At 39.7% G+C, this 17408-nt stretch overlaps 1 protein-coding gene across 1 annotated transcript; it reads right to left on the reverse strand.

The window, feature by feature from the left end:
* Positions 1-2820: 2820 nt before the first annotated feature.
* On the reverse strand, positions 2821-16322 carry LOC141326530 (uncharacterized). The gene is made up of 2 exons (XM_073835270.1): positions 15979-16322; positions 2821-5617 (listed from the first exon to the last, which is right to left on the reverse strand). Exons 1-2 carry the CDS (start codon positions 16139-16141, stop codon positions 4650-4652), a joined length of 1131 nt encoding a protein of 376 aa, XP_073691371.1. The 5' UTR covers positions 16142-16322; the 3' UTR covers positions 2821-4649.
* Between the last annotated feature and the right edge of the window lie 1086 nt (positions 16323-17408).

A 17408-nucleotide genomic window follows, 5' to 3' on the forward strand; every position in this document is an offset into this window, starting at 1 on the left:
TTTTTATGTATAATTAGTATATTTAAAGGTTTATGAAATATGTTTCAAATGTATTATAAGTGGTAACAAAATACATTTTTGGAAATGCTGAGATAGTATGTTAAAAGCACGTTTTAGTTCATCTTCATGGTGTCTCAAAATAGCACAGTTGAGTACACTTAGATGATCTTAAGTTTATCTTAAGGAGTACTTAAGAATAACTTTTAGTATATTAAGTACAAAATCAGTGCCCGAAAATAGAGCACTTTAAGTACATTAGGGAAGTGCACTAAGTGTACTTAAATTGTATTTTAGCACACTTTTTTCACACTTTGTATATTCTTTTAATATATTATTGTTATACTTTAAATTAGTCATAAATATATTTATAAATGTTCAAAAGTAGGGTTCAAGTGTATTTCTAGTTGTAACTAAATATATTTTTTTAAATACAGATATAGTATGTTAAAAGCACATTTTAGTTCAATTTCATGGTGTCTCAAAATAGCACAGTTGAGTACACTTAGATGGTATTAAGTTTATCTTAACATATACTTAATACTATTTTTTAGTACAATAAGTACAAAATTAGTGTGCGAAAATAGAGCACTTTTAGTACATTACTGAAAAGTGTACTAAGTATACTTAAAGTGTATTTTAGCACACTTTTTTCACATTTTGAATATTCTTTTAATATATTACTATTATACTTTAAATTAGTCTTAAATATATTTATAAATGTTTAAAAATAGGGTTCAAGTGTATTTCTAGTTTTAACTAAATATATTTTTTAAAATACAGATATAGTATGTTAAAAGCACATTTTAGTTCAATTTCAGGGTGTCTCAAAATAGCACAGTTGAGTACACTTAGATGGTATTAAGTTTATCTTAACATATACTTAATACTATCTTTTAGTACATTAAGTACAAAATTAGTGTGCGAAAATAGAGCACTTTTAGTACATTACTGAAAAGTGTACTAAGTATACTTAAATAAAGTGCATTTTAGTGCACTTTTTTTTTACCTGGGATGGCCAGAGGAGGAATGACTTCAGCGGAAAAGCTTCATCCGCCACAATGACATGGTTAATTGGTTAATTTTTCCCACCTCAGGAGCACCTCAGAAGTTCTCTTGGTGGTGGAACATTCAGAGTTCCATCTCTGAGTAACTTTCCCAGCACAGCATTGGCAAAAAGGCATATATAGGTATGCCAATTAGGCATTTTGTCAGCAGATGCTGATACCAGTGCCATGCCGGTAATTTCGCCAGTGATAATCGCTTGGGCAAAAAATGTCTAGAAAAATGTATGCACTGTATGCAGAAAAATACAAAGATAATAAAGGCTTTTAATTCAATTCCATTTAAAAGCTTTACTTAGATATTTAAAGGTGCAGTGTGTAATATTTAAGATCATCTCTAGACAGAAATGCAATATCATATACATAACTATGTTTTCAGGGGTGAATAAAGACCTTACTTAATTAACTATTATGTTTTTATTACCTTACAATTACCAGTTTATATCTACATACATGGAAGCCGCCATTATGTTTCTACTGTAGCCCTGAACGGACATACTGCTCTACCGATCGCGTTTCATCACTGCTGTTCTTGGGAAAAAACACTGACACAATGATGAACAAGTAACTGCAATATTCACAATAACATCGTTTTATTGAATTATCAAGTAAACATAATTCTCTTATTTACGTTTTAAAAGAAACTTCATTATTCTTTGCTGTATGAAATGACTACATCTTAATCGCGTGTCGGTTGCCGTAGTTTCTGTAAAGGGAGGGGTGAGCGGTGGACGGAGCCGTTGGTTGCAATCAGGTTGCAATTCAAAACTTAACCGCTAGATGCCGCAAAAATCTACACACTGCACCTTTAAAACAAAGCCTAAAACATCATGGCTTTCAACTATTGAAGCTAAAATATATTTTTTTCTTATGCAAATACAAACAGTCGACCACAAATCTTGTTAATAAAATATAAAAGATAATGTATTAATAAAAAAGTACCATTTAATAATGACTCAAAGCAAAATGATCATTAACCCTTTAGAACGTACGATCACACCGGTGTGATTTGTCTTGGCTGGTCCCTGGAGCGTACGATCACACCGGTGCGATTCGAACGTTTGCCGCATCACGTCATCAGCTGCTGAATTCAAATCTGTTTTGGCGCGTTGGCTGGCGCTGAGCCAGATCGGACGTGCTGAGTGCTTGTCATATTATCAAAACTATTCAGTGTTTTCAACCATATAATGCTTATTTTAGGTTTCAGACATTTAAATAGACATAAGTACTAGCAAAACCATACATTTGTGACCTTGGACCACAAAACCAGTCATAAGGTTAAATTTTACAAAACTGAGATATATACAGCATATGAAAGCTCAATAAATAAGCTTTCTATTGATGTATGGTTTGTTAGGATATGACAATATTTGGCCGAGATACATCTATTTGAAAATCTGGAATCTAAGGGTGCAAAAAAATCTAAATACTGAGAAAATCACCTTTAAAGTTGTCCAAATTAAGTTCTTAGCAATGCATATTACTAATCAAAAATTACATTTTGATAGGTTTACAGTAGGAATTTTACAAAAAATCTTCATGGAACATGATCTCTACTTAATTTCCTAATGATTTTTGGCATAAAAGAAAAATCAATAATTTTGACCCATACTATGTATTTTTGGCTATTGCTACAAATATACCCCAGCGACTTAAGACTGGTTTTGTGGTCCAGGGTCACATTTATAGTTTGTAAAATACACACTGATGTCTATGGAAGCGGCAATAATGATCCTAGAAATATATTCTGACAGCATAATTTATTGATAACATATACAGATTATACAGGTAACTATAAAGTTCACTCTCTTTTTCTCCCAGCTCACCAGAGACTTACTTTAATGTCTTTCGGGAGGAGAGGATGCATTTGCGTGTGTTAAATACCACAGCTCGGATTCAGCGCGAACAAACATGGCGGCGCCCATCACCCGGTATAGATGAACTAACGCGGTCATAATAAAAGTATTTGGACTTTTAAATACATTTACTTGCACATATTTCGAAATCGGAATATAAGACATTTCAAAATATAGCGAGTGAATATTGTGAATATTAATAATAAAAAAGGGAAAACGAAAAATAAAAGCGATCCACGTGTCTTACAGTGCTGTTGTGGCTGCGGTGTGTCACATGACGCGTGGCCATGGAAACAGTAATGCCAAACATTCCAAAATAACGGTCGCCCAAAAAAACTTACTCTTTGGGGTTAGATAGAATATTTTAAACTCACGTGTGAAAAGGTTAACTCCTGAAAGTAAAAGAAAAAACTAATGAGATTGATCTCTCTCCTACTAATTTACAAGTAGGAATGGGTATAAATATACATGCTAGACCAGTATGTGTAAATCTGCCAGAGATATACACAAAAATCAACTGATTGTTTCTGCATGACTGTGTATAGCAGATGATGCATAAAACTAGGGATGCACCGATACGAATCGGCCGATCATGCTTGCTCGTTTTGTCAGTAAAGCCGGTTCTGTAATCAGCGGTAAATGCCATCAGGTGCGTGATTTCACGTTGAGCCGTATATACTACACACAGCCGTTGTTTAACGTGAAATCACGCACCTGATGGCATTTACCGCTGATTACAGAACCGGCTTTATGGTGCGTTCACACCGCCCCAACCGTCATGCGTCAGTTGCGGCAAGATTACATGTAAAGTCAATGGTTGAGTCCGTCAGCGGTCCGTCAGGGGCTCTGCGTTGCGTTGGGTCCGTTGGATCCGTCGACTTTTCAAGCGTTACCTGCGTTTCAAGCGTCAACGCAGCCAACGCAAGCAACGCAAAAGTTCAGCTAGTTGAACTTTTGACGGACTTAACGCACTTGACGCAGTGCGTCAACCAATCAGAGCGTCTCACTGTAGCGACGTCACCACACGTATCTTGAATGAAGCGGGAGCAGAAAAAAATATCGTTTTCAACAATGGAAGACAAGCTTATTGTAGCCGTCTGCAATCGCAGAGAACTGTATGATCCGTCCTCGTTTTTGTATAAAGACAGGAATGTCTATTTAATAAATAAAGCAAAGCCACTCTCTCGATACGATCCGCCATAGTTCAGAAAGTCCAGCGAGGAAGCCCCTACCACGTGATCTTTTTTGCTCAACGCACATGCGTTGCCGGACGTGTGCGGTGTGAACGCACCAAAAAGCAAGCGTTGCAATCTTCAACGTACATGCGTCAAACTAGATGCGTTAGGAGCGTTGCCTGACGCAGACAAAGTGTGCGGTGTGAACGCACCATTACTGACAAAACGCGCAAGTGATTGGCCCGATATGGATCGGTGCATCCCTACATAAAACGCTTCCCACATGCGGTGAAATGATACGGTTATTGTCCAGTGTGGATCCTCTAATGTATTTTCAGATATGATGACGGCTTAAATCTCTTGTTGCAGTGTGAACACTCATAAGGTTTCTCTCCAGTGTGAATTCTCTCATGTTTTTTCAGACATGCCGACTCACTAAATCTCTTATTGCAGTGTGAGCATTTATAAGGTTTCTCTCCAGTGTGGTTCATCTCATATGTTTTCAGATATACTGATTGACTAAATCTCTCGTTGCAGTGTGAATCTTTATTAAGTTTCTATCCAGTGTGGATCTTCTTATGTGTTTTTAAATGTACTGACTGACTAAATTTCTTGTTGCAGTGTGAACACTTATAAGGTTTCTCGCCAGTGTGGATCCTCTCGTGAATTTTTAGATATGATGACTGGTTAAATTTCTTGTTGCAGTGTGAACACTCATAAGGTTTCTCTCCAGTGTGAATTCTCTCATGTTTTTTCAGACATGCCGACTCACTAAATCTCTTATTGCAGTGTGAGCATTTATAAGGTTTCTCTCCAGTGTGGTTCATCTCATGTATTTTCAAACGTACTGAATGACTAAATCTCTTGTTGCAGTGTGAACACTTAAAAGGTTTCTCTCCAGTGTGGATCCTCTCATGTATTTTCAGGTTTCCTGACTTACTGAATCTCTTGTTACAATGTGAACACTCATAAGATTTCTCTCCAGTGTGAATCCTCTTATGCCGTTTTAAATAATTTACTGAAGTAGAAATCTCTTCACAGTTAGAACACATGCATTCTCTGACACCAATATTAATATTCTCATATACTTGCAACCTTTGTAGACGCCAAAAACTCTTACCACACAAATGGCATGAATGTGGCTTCACCTTTGTATGAACTTTCAAGTGATTCCTCAGACCTGAAGCTGCTAAATACACTTTACCACATTGATCACATGTGTGCTTCTCTCTAGTGTGGATGTTCATGTGCTCCTCAAGGCTTGATGAGCGTGAAAAACTCTTCCCACATTGATCACAAGTAAATGGTTTCTCTCCAGTATGAATTCTCATGTGACGCTCAAGATCTGATTTTTTTGTGAAACTCTTTCCACACTGAGTGCAGCTGCAACATTTTTCTGCTTTTCTTTTCTTTAAATCTTTCTGTTTGACTTGAGAGCAACTCAAAGCTTTTTCTCCAGTTTTGAAATGACTTTTCTCCTCAGCTTGACTTGATTCTTCATTCTCCTCTTTTTCTTTAATCGACTCTGAAATAAAAGTAAAAATGGTTCATTTTCAGTAACTTGTTATAAGCTGAGAAACATGAACAAACTAACATTTGAGAGCAGTGCCAGTAGGTCCTACAGATGGTGGCACCGGAAGCAGATTTGGTAGAGCTGGTGTGTGGGACATCAAAAATAAAAATAATTTAAAGGGGTCATATGATGTGGTATCCTTTGGAGTGTTACAAGCTGTTTGTGCTGCAAAGCTTAAAGTCTCAAAACCAAAGAGATATTTATTATAAAAGTTAAGACTTAGCCACAACTCCCTAAAACAGCTCGTTCAAACACATCTCCACTTGTCCACTTCACGGTGTGAGTAGATTAGTGTAACACCACCCATATAAATATGAATATGAAAAGAAAGATGGCGTAACTTGTAACCAACTGTAGTAGTGTTGCAGCGCGATGTTGTGGAGAAGCAGTGCGTTTCATTGCAAAAGCGAACGTTCTTTGTTTGGACTTTCAAATGAGGACACAACAAGAAATCAGTGTTTAAGTTATATTTACAACACTGTTCTGGAACTGTAAAATGCAAATATTCTAAAGCCTTAAGGCTACAAAGTGGGCCAATCACAATATTGTAAGGACAGTCTGCGCTTCTGACTGATGGCCTGTAAGAACGTTTTCATATTTAAAGAATTCAGTACTGACTATTCAAACGCGAGTTTTAAGCAATGTAGAGTAGAGCTTGTTTCTCATTCTATGATCGCAAATGCACACATGGTGTTATGTTTACAATGCGTGACAAAATGCATAAAAAGACAGTATGAGTAATTTTAATCAATCATCAAATTCAAGAATCAATATAAACTATAAGGTATGCAACAAAAGCCTCATTTATAATGGGTTTTATCGTTTCTGTCTCGATGCGCCAAAAAATGGCATCACAACATGAATGGGGTGTAACATTTCCAACACACACTTAAGGTATTCGGCCAATCACAATGCACGGATAGCTGGCCAATGAGAGAACACCTCGGTTTCCATAAACAATGAGTTTTGTAAAAATCAAAGGCTGCGTCCGAAATCGCATACTACTGTAGCGTGTTTCGTCTCGCACCACAAAGAACTCCACGACACCACTGGCTTCGGTGGACCACGTCTGCAGTTTATTAAAGACAGGACAGTTATTAACACCACGCAAACACACACTCTCGGCTCTGTGGTCTGTCTCACTCAAGTCCAAAGCCGTTCTGAACGAGAGCGGGACGCGATTGGATAAATCAAATGGGAAATGACATCACACAAAAAAAACCCATATATTATTTTGAAACAAAAGATAAACAGCGTACATGTAGTTTTATGTATGATGAAACATGAAAATAAATAAAATAAGGAATATAATTCTTGGAAAATTAAAGTTTGCTGGAATGGTTGAAACTTAAAATACTACACTCTCCCCTCCTAAATTTCAGCGAACTTTAAGACTGTAGGTGAGGCATTTTCCTTTAACAGGGGGTACCATGACTTAAGTCATTCAAATGAATAGCAAAGACACTTTGCCTGGTAGAAATATGCCCTTATACATATAACCATACACCCCCACGCAAAGTACTTCTCATATTAAAGCTTCCTCTTAAAGCTCACTCAAGTCTAAATCTTAGTCAACTCTTGACATTTGACTTCAAACATTAGTTCAACCCTCTATAAAATTTGATAGAATTTTGAACAACTCTGCAAGAGGATCTTTCTGCCCTGATTCAGTCAATATCATACTCATACACTCAAGCAGACGTCTCACAGGTCTCACTAGCCTTCCCGCCCTGGTTCTCACTGTTCCCTCATTGGGTTTAAAGGCAGTATCTGTTACAGTCACTGTTCTTTGGGACTTCTTCTGTTCATATCCACTTTTGCAACTTGAGGATTTATGCTTGGAGCTTCTGACTGATCTGCTCATAGAACTGACATCTTCTGACATGACATTGGATCCAGCCTGAACACTCTGGTTGCTCACAGATTCTCGGGTCCTTTCCCCACCACTGATGCACAATTGATCTGGTTCCAATTCGTGCTCACTTTTTTCATCATCAGACTGTTCGCTGCTCGTTTCTCTGGCTTCACATTCATCACTAGAACTCTCAGTGTGTTCACATTCATTTCCGGTAGAATGATTCTTCTCTCTTGTTTGACTCACACAGTCTGAACGTCCCAACTCTGTGACGTGTTCTCTGGTCATTTCCTTCACAGAACGTTCTCCGGTACTCTGAGGTGCTTTGGGGCTTACCCCTTGTAAAATCCATACAGCTGTTCTTGATTCTCTTCCTGTACTGAGAAAAGACCTTTGGCTTTGACTCTCTGGTTGATTTCTTTCCTCCTCCGACACTGCTGACAGGACTGTAGATTCAATGTCCAGCTCTTCCAATGGAAGGAAATTGACAGGGAGGAGAAAATTACGATGGACCACTTTGCTGTTCTTCGTTGTGGGGTTCTCAACTCTGTAAATAGGCAATGATGAATCTTTCCATGTTACTACATGAACTGCTGAATTCCACACATCTGCCAACTTTCCTTTTCCTCTTTCCTTCTTATTTGCCAAGAGGACATGGTCACCAACCTCCAGAGGAGCACCCTTAGACCTTTTATTATACCCTTCAGTTTGTTTTCTCTGTGCATCTGTAGTGTTGCCCTTGGCAATATGCACGGCTTCTCTGAGATCTTTCTGGAAAGATTTCACATATTCATCATAGGTCTGAACATCCTCATTTCTGAGTGCACTTCCAAACATGACGTCTACAGGTAACCTTGGAATCCTTCCAAACATTAAGTAGAACGGTGCAAACCCAGTTGTTTCATGGGTAGTACAATTATAGGAAAACGTAAGTGTCTGAATCATTTGCGGCCATCTCTCCTTTGCTCGAGGAGGCAAAGAGCGGATCATGTTGCCGAGGGTGCGATTAAATCTTTCGGTCTGCCCATTGCCCATAGGATGGTACGGCGTGGTGTGGGACTTATCAACACCAGATACAAGCAACATCTCAGCAATCAATTTGCTCTCAAAGTTTGCACCCTTGTCAGAGTGTATTCTCTGCGGAAAGCCATACACACAGAAAAAGTTGTTCCACAATTTCTGAGCCACTACTCTGGCTGTTTGGTTGGGACAGGGGAACGCATGGGCTAGTTTTGTAAAATGGTCTGTTATGACTAGAACATCAATGCTCTCTCCACGCGTTCCCTCTGCAGACCAGAAATCTATACATACAAGCTCAAGTGGTGCACTTGTCCTGATAGACTCTAGTGGAGCTCTCGCCTCAGGTTCCTGAGTCTTTCCGACCACACATCGTTTACAGTGTGAGACATACTTTTTGACATCTGTGTCCATACCAGACCAGAAAAACCGCTGGCGTACAAGGTGAAGGGTTCTGCTTTGGCCTTGATGGCCGGCATCATCATGAGTTCCTCTGAGAGCAACAGTTCTTAACGAGTGTGGAAGTACAAGCTGGTACCTGACTTTACTGACCCGATCTTTGGACCTGCGATAGAGAACTCCATCCTTTAATTCGAATTTTTCCCAATGCTTCAGAAGTCGCATTACTGGTGCAGTTTCATTGTCCCTCTCTCTACGTGATGGTCTCCTTTTTCTGTCAACAAAGAACACAACACGAGACACAGTGGGATCTGCCTTCTGCTTTATCCGTATCTCCTCCATAGAGAAAACTGGCAGAGTGCTGACACCTCCATGGACAAAATGATTGTTCTGGGCTAGATGGACACTATGAACTGGACTGCTGGCTTCCCAGTTTAGACAGGACTCAAAAACAGCTTTCACCCCTTCACTACTAATCATCTTCAGTTTTTCCTCCCGAGACTCCATGCTACTCTCACAAGTTTGATGATGCACATTCACTGACAATCGGAAAGTTTCTTGGATGGCCTCAGGGGTCACATGTATAGCCTTAGTCTCTAAAGCATCACATACCTCTAAAGTTCTGGCGAAAGGTCGGCGGCTCAAGAGATCAGCAGGAACATTCTTGGTCCCAGGTATGTATCTCAAGTCAAAATCAAAAGGGGCCAGCTTAGATACCCACCTTTGCTCACAGGCATCTAACTTTGGCTTTGACATTATATACGTCAGGGGATTGTTATCAGTTAACACTGTAAATTTGGTCCCCTTTAGCCAATGGGCGAATTTATCACAAACTGCCCACTTCAGAGCATAAAATTCTAACCTATGAGCAGGGTAATGGGATTGGGCCTTTGACAGGGTCTTGCTTGCAAAAGCAACTGGTCTAGGTTTTGTCTCATTTTCTGGAATTTGACTCAAGACTGCGCCAAAACCATCCATAGACGCATCTGTGGACAACAGAAAATGCCTCTTGAAGTCTGGGTGGGCAAGAACAACAGTGTGAGAAAGAGCCTGTTTTATCTTTTCTACAGCTGTGTCACACTCTGCAGTCCAGTCTTCAGGACTTAGACGCCTAGGATTGGAAACAAAGCGTGTCTTTTGTCCATCTTTCCTCCTGACTTTCTGTCCAGCTGTCAATTTAAATAATGGTTTCGCTAAAGTCGAGAGGCCTTCAATGAAATGGGAATAATAATTCGCCATGCCAAGAAAAGACTTAATTTTGGTTGGCGATGGAGTCTTTCCATCCGCTTCCATCAGATCTGAGGACTTCATGTCACTGACTGCGGACACTTTAGTTGGATCGGTTGCTATGCCACTTTCAGTTACTATATGTCCTAGGAACTTGACAGTTTTTCTCAAGAAATAGCACTTCTTTTGTGACAGTTTCAGGTTATGCTCTCTAAGTCGAGAAAATACCATCTCAAGGCGATCAAGTGCTTCCTTCTCAGTTTTGCCGAAGACAAGTAAGTCGTCCAAATAACAGAGAAGTGACAGATAGTTCTGGTCTCCAAAGATCGATGTCATCATGCGTGAGAATGTTGCCGGGCTATTACATAAACCCTGAGCCATACGGTTATATTCATAGAGCCCCACTGGAGTTATGCATGCCGTATATTTACGGTCATCCTCATGAATTGGAATGTTATAGAAGCCCGATGTTAGATCCATAGTGCTAAAATAACAATTTCCCCCTAATGATGCAAGGGCATCAGCTTGATGGGGTAAAGGATATGCATCCTTCTCTGTCCTTTGGTTGAGCCACCTAAAGTCTGTGCATATCCTTAGCTCTCCAGAGGGTTTCCAGACTAAGACTAAAGGTGAGGCCCATTCACTGTTTGATTTTTGAATAATCCCGCGCTCCTCCATCTCATTCAATGTTTGTCTTAATTTCTGATAATGGGTGGGCGGAACTCTTCTGTAGGGCAATCGGAAAGGCTTTTCATCTTTGAGTCTTATCCGATGAACGGTATTCTTTACTTCGCCACAATCTAACTTGTCACGAGAGAAGATGCTTTCATACCGTCCTATGAGATCAGCCAGTTCTCTTTTCCAATAATCACTCACTTCACAAGATTCAATGTCAATTTCTGTTAGCCCCAATTCTCTCAGCTTTAGTTTATAGTCAGTTTGCAGCTTAGTTTTTTCATTAAACTCGTGCACTTGGACAATATTCTGCTGAAAGTCTCTGTGCTGGTGTTCTGCTCCTTTCTCTACAAAATCTAGCTCCTCTAGCGCAAGACATGGGTGCACATTTGCGAGTTTAGTATTGCGGCGCAAAACAATGGGGCGGTCAATCATGTTGATCACTCTCATAGGAATCCATTTATTTCCCCAGAGAGGGCAAACACTGCGAGCTACCATGACATTTCTTGGTGCAGAACGGGAAGTGGAGGGTTCAAGCATTACAGTGCTTCCAACAGACAAGGGAACTACTTCTTTCAATCTTCCCCAAACCAAATGCTCATGTTGTGGCTCTAGTGTAACACACTGTCTCAACACTACTGTTCCAACTTTCTGTGGTATCTCATCTCCATGCCAGCGATCCACATTAGAAAGCACTATCAGCAGGGGTTCTTGACTATTATCTTGAACCGGTTGAGACAGGCTTTTCCAGTACCACTCGGTTTTCTTCATCTGACGAGTCACATGCCTGATGACATTTGATCCAACTATCATGTCATCCTTTTGACCTGGAACAACTAGAAAGTTGATCGCCATTTTGCATTCAAGCATATCCACACTCAACTCATATGTACACTTTGGTTTAGTTTCATTCCCTCCACAGCCAGTAAGTACTTTTTTTGTGGGCTTACTCGAATCCGCACAGATCAAATTCCAGTCTTTAAGTGTCCGTTCAGCTGATTCACTCAAAGTACAGGTAACAGATCCACTATCTACAAGGGCTAACAGTTTCACTTTCCCCTCAACCAGTACTGGAGCATAGAACAGGTCATCTTCATCATTAATTCTCTGGTAGGTAGCTTTTGGAACCTCACCGGGAGTCTTTTGCTGAACTGCAATCACTTCACTTGCACAGTTTTGACTTATATTGTCGCTAGTAGTGACATGAACCATCAATGGGTCATCTGGGGATTTTGCTTGTCTGACACCCACACTGCTCCCCTCACAGTGCAGGTTTTCTAGTTTAAATGGTGCTCGGGCATGGTGGCACTGGCTGTGACTGGCTTCACTTGTTTTTTTTCAGGGCATTCAAAACCTCTGTGTCCTGTCTTGAAACACTTAAAACACAGCCCCTCTCTGAAACAGTGAGTCTTTGTTGTATGATCTTGAGCTCTACATATTTTACAGGGGACTGCAGAGTCTCCAGGCTCAACCTTACCCTGTTCAGCTTTCTGGTTTTGTCCCTTCTGTTGAACAAGGAACTGCTCTAGAAGAGAAACTACACGCCCAAGGAGAGCTGAGTCTAAACCACTTGCCTGGTTATTAGCAGTAGGCTGCTGTTGTGTCATGCACCAGGCGTTAGAAGAAGCTTCATTAACCCTTCTCTCTTTATCGACTCGAACAGACTGCTTGTCTCTGTGGTGGCTGTCAATTAATGCTTGGATTTCACTTGCATTCCAACTTTCCAGTGGTTTACTGCGAAGCGCTGTGTACAGACTGGGCTCAGGGCAATGCCTAACAAACATCATAGTCACTTCATGACTAGGGCCTTCGACTCTCTTCCCTTGTCTTTTTAGGCATTCATCAGCTAGGTCAATAGCCTTATTTAGTCTGATCCAGTACTCTAAGCCACTCTCTGACTGCTTTGGCAAGGTTTCATAGAAGTCTTTCATAGGGGTTGTGGAGGAAATTGCATCTCCAAAATGTTGTCTTAGAATTGAAAAAATGACATATGGGTCTCTAGTCACATCAATCAGAGGATTGTTGCGGATACATGTCCTCACAATGTCTTTGGCATGGCCCATTAGCTTGTCGAGAATCTCTTGGCCCTGTTCGGATGCACTGAATCCCTTCTTGTTCAAGTAAGCTTGCATCAATTCTTGCCATTCACCAATGGTGCATCGATCTGTCTTATCACCTCTAAAGGTAGGCGGTTCTTTGATGTCTTGATGCCTAACAATAAGGTTAAAATTTGACGGATCAGGGCTTTGGGGTGAGGGCTGTTGGGCATCCACACAATCTCTCTGATTTTTTTGCTCTGCAGATCTAAGGTTTGCAGTAATTTGGTTCCCTATTTCACTTCCTAGCTGCTTCATTAAATCTGCCATTGTTTGCCACTGATTCACTTGTTCACCCTCTGGGGGATTGTATAGTCTTTCTCTAAGAGGCGCTGTTGTGTCTCTGCTCATGCCTTGCATAGTTGTTCTACTGGTTGATGGGCGAACTGGAGAAGCTGCCATATTTTGTTCTAACATGCTATTTAACTGGGCCCCCCTCCCAATTCCAGTAGAAAACCTTTGCGAGCTTAAAACGCCACTCCTTACACAAACAGGTGTCACGTTTGCAGAATTAACATCAGTGTCTGACATTTGTTCTTGTGTTTTGTTGTGTGCAAAGCTGTAACTGTCCATGTTTAAATCTCACTGCTTATCTACGCCGAAGTTCTGTTGACTGGTGATGTCGGTAAAGATGAGTTTCCCCGGAGATCTGCGACGGCTGATCCCTTGAGATCCGGGTCACGGCACCAATTTTGTAGCGTGTTTCGTCTCGCACCACAAAGAACTCCACGACACCACTGGCTTCGGTGGACCACGTCTGCAGTTTATTAAAGACAGGACAGTTATTAACACCACGCAAACACACACTCTCGGCTCTGTGGTCTGTCTCACTCAAGTCCAAAGCCGTTCTGAACGAGAGCGGGACGCGATTGGATAAATCAAATGGGAAATGACATCACACAAAAAAAACCCATATATTATTTTGAAACAAAAGATAAACAGCGTACATGTAGTTTTATGTATGATGAAACATGAAAATAAATAAAATAAGGAATATAATTCTTGGAAAATTAAAGTTTGCTGGAATGGTTGAAACTTAAAATACTACACTACTTAAGTAGGTACTACATTTAAATTTAAACGTACTACCCGACCGTTAAAACAGTACGTTCTATATAGTATGAATGTGAGTAGTATGAATGGAATTCGGACATACTACATCCGCCATATTGATGTTGTCACTTGTCTTGCGTCATCACAACAACGCGAAAATTTACACTTGAAAAGAGCCGCATCTCCATAGATACATATACGTAGATGCCTCATTAGTGACAGTTTCTATGGGCCGTTTATACGTAAGCCGTCCACCATTTCACTGCGGTCCACTTGACGTCATTCACCCATAGATCTATGTAACTGACCATAGTAAATCACTGAATATTCGAAATGCCACAGTCCTGCACAGCCATTGGCAAACCTACTATACGGTGAATGATGTCAATGATGTCCGCATCTACGTGCTTGGAGCGGTCCGATGAGGCATCTACACATATATATATATATATATATAGATGCGCGTCTCCACTTTCCGCCATTTTTCGAATATGACGCCGCCTCATGGGATAGGAAAGTGTCCATAGTATGCCTACTACAGAATTTGGGCGGAAGCAGTAGGTCATCCGGGTACTTCTCGCCTACTGAATTTCGAATACTATGAATTCGGACATACTACTCGCCTCGCGTACTGCTTTTCGCATACTATATAGTAGGGTAGTATGCGATCTCGGATGCAGCCAAAGTGTTTCATAAAGGGAGAGCAGAAAGGAGCAACAAAAATGTACAGTAGGTGGAAAATAATGGTTTTTAAACCTCAAACTGCATAAACACATCTGCATTACAACAAATACACAAAATAAATCACTTTTTAGCATCATCAAATGATGTCATAAAATTACTACTGTGTTATATTTGTAAGCGCATAGGGGTGCGACGGATCGTAGATTATCAGCGATCCCTACGGACCAACCCCCACGCGGATTAACTGTTAAGTTTAACCATCATAGAGTAAAAGTTTATAATGTGCACGTTTTGTCTTGCCAATTTACCAATTCAGACATTTTAAAACCATTGCAGCAAAAGAGAACATGCCTGCTGTTTTATATATTTTTTTTTTTTTACCGCTGCCGCACACACCTAAAGCGAGCACGCACACAGAGAGAGAGGGGCGTGATTTAAGACTGCGCGATTCAGATTGTTTCCTCTTTAACTTCTATTTGAACAGAAACATACATACAAAGTCATGTCTAAATACCCGTTTCGGTATTCTGGTAAACACAGTCGGTTATATCTTCAGTGAACCGAAACAGCTGAGGAAAAAGATACATGCATTTGGCCTTAAAGAGACAGCATACTATAAATACCTGCTGTGAGAAGCACTAGTTATTATACAATTAATTATTAAATTTCTGCACCTGAATACTAGGGTTATTGATTTTATTAGTAACTTTTTATTCAACTTTTTTATTCATCTACACTTGTCATTTGTGTAATTGATCTTGTTTTGTTACTAGTTCAGCTGGTAGTGTTTGCTGTGCATTAGAAGTACTTAAAGTAAGCATTCAGTAATGAATAAAAACAAAAAAAAAATTGTTTTGTTTTTTGCTGATCCGAAAAATTATCCGATCCGTGACTCAAAATCCGTGATATTATCCGAACCGTGAGTTTTGTGATCCGCTACATCACTATACGTGCAGTTACTAAATATTTTTACGTTAAGAAACATATGACATCAAAGCACTGAATTTGAGATGATACATGTATACATTTTTTTAAATGCATTCATAGAAATACCATTTTAATGTATTATAAATAGGAGTTTCATAAAAAGTGTTACCAAGAATTATGTGGCGAATTAAAATGCTTCTTACAAGATCTGGAAGTGCTTTTGCTGCCCCATCTATACTTTCAACAGACTGTTCTGCTTTAAAGATTGTTTGTATTACAATTAACTAAATCTAAAGCAGCTTGAAATGTCATCATTATTAAAACCTTGAAATAATGTACCACAAACAGTCATTAAAGATGAATGAAGATTAAACACCAACCTCCTTGTTCCTCTTGTTTTATTCTCAAAGGTTCTGGTTCCTCGCGTTTTATTCTCAAAGGTTCTGGTTCCTCTTGTTTTATTTCCAAAGGTTCTGGTTCCTGTTTTATTCTCCAGGTATCTAGTTCACTCATGTTCTCCTCACTCTCCACTTTAACAAACATCTTCACAGCAGCAGATCTCAGATCAGCAGATACTTCTCCAGATATTCCTGCTCGCTTCCAAACCTAGTCACAGCTATGAGGATGAGAATATTACAAGTATTTACTGACCGAATTCAAAGTCTGTATTTTTCTATTTACAGAAACTACATTTCTCACAGGCTGAACTAAAACAGAAGCACAACAAAACAACAGACAGCAGTGAAACTTCTTCTTCTTCTCTTTCCGGCAGTGTAGACGCTACTAGGCGTATTACTGCCCTCCACAGGTCAACTTAAACTAAATTCTTATATACAGTCCTGTATCATGCAAGAACTGGATGACTGCATCAGAGATCTGTTTATGCTTGTCACTGTGTCCAAATAAAGAAGTAACAGAAAAGACTTTAAGTCCAAGTTCTGCCAATTTACAAAAAAGTGTTCTCCTTTCTACATTATACTTCCTGCATTCTAAAAAAACATGGCCTATTGTTTCTATATTCCCACATTCACAAAGACCAGAAATGTGCTTTCCTATTATATGCAAAAAATGATTTAACCCACAATGTCCCACCCTCAATCTGCACAATTTAACTGAGTCCCAATGGGACGCAAAGGTACAAAAACATGTTTTCCTAACTTTTGGTTGAATAGAAAAATAGTGTCTACCCTTGATTTCCTTTTCCCATCCTTTCTGCCATTCTTTTATTAAGCGTTCTTTAACCCTTTCCCTCAGTTCCACCCTCCCCAAGGGTATATGAATATCTATTTCTCTTCCTAGGCTCTCTTTTGCTATGTAGTCTGCTTGCTCATTCCCTAACACCCCAGCATGCCCAGGCACCCAACAGAAACTGATATTGCAAGCAAACCCAACTCTAAAGAAAACACTTAATATGTCATTTACAATATCAGGGCGAGCTTCAGATTTTCCTGCTCTTAAAGTTTCCAGGGCTGCTGCAGAGTCAGAACAGATAAGAACTTCTCTTGGGCTGGCTTCTTCAATCCACCATAATGCCCACAGAATTGCCATTAGCTCAGCAGCAAGAACAGAGCTACCATTTGAAATACGTCGTCCAATTTTTATTCCTAGTTTCTCTACATACACCCCAAACCCAGATCTTCCATTAACTGGATCTCTAGACCCATCTGTAAAAATTATTATATTGTTTGGATTAATTGACTCAAGATATTTAACTATTTTTGGTATCATTTCCGTCTTATCTTTTTCCTGGAGAAAAGCAAACTCAATTTTCAACTCAGGCATTACCCAGTATGGCATAGGTAACCATCTT

Source organism: Garra rufa, chromosome 2 (assembly GCF_049309525.1).
Source record: "Garra rufa chromosome 2, GarRuf1.0, whole genome shotgun sequence".
In the NCBI taxonomy this organism is placed as follows: domain Eukaryota; kingdom Metazoa; phylum Chordata; class Actinopteri; order Cypriniformes; family Cyprinidae; genus Garra; species Garra rufa.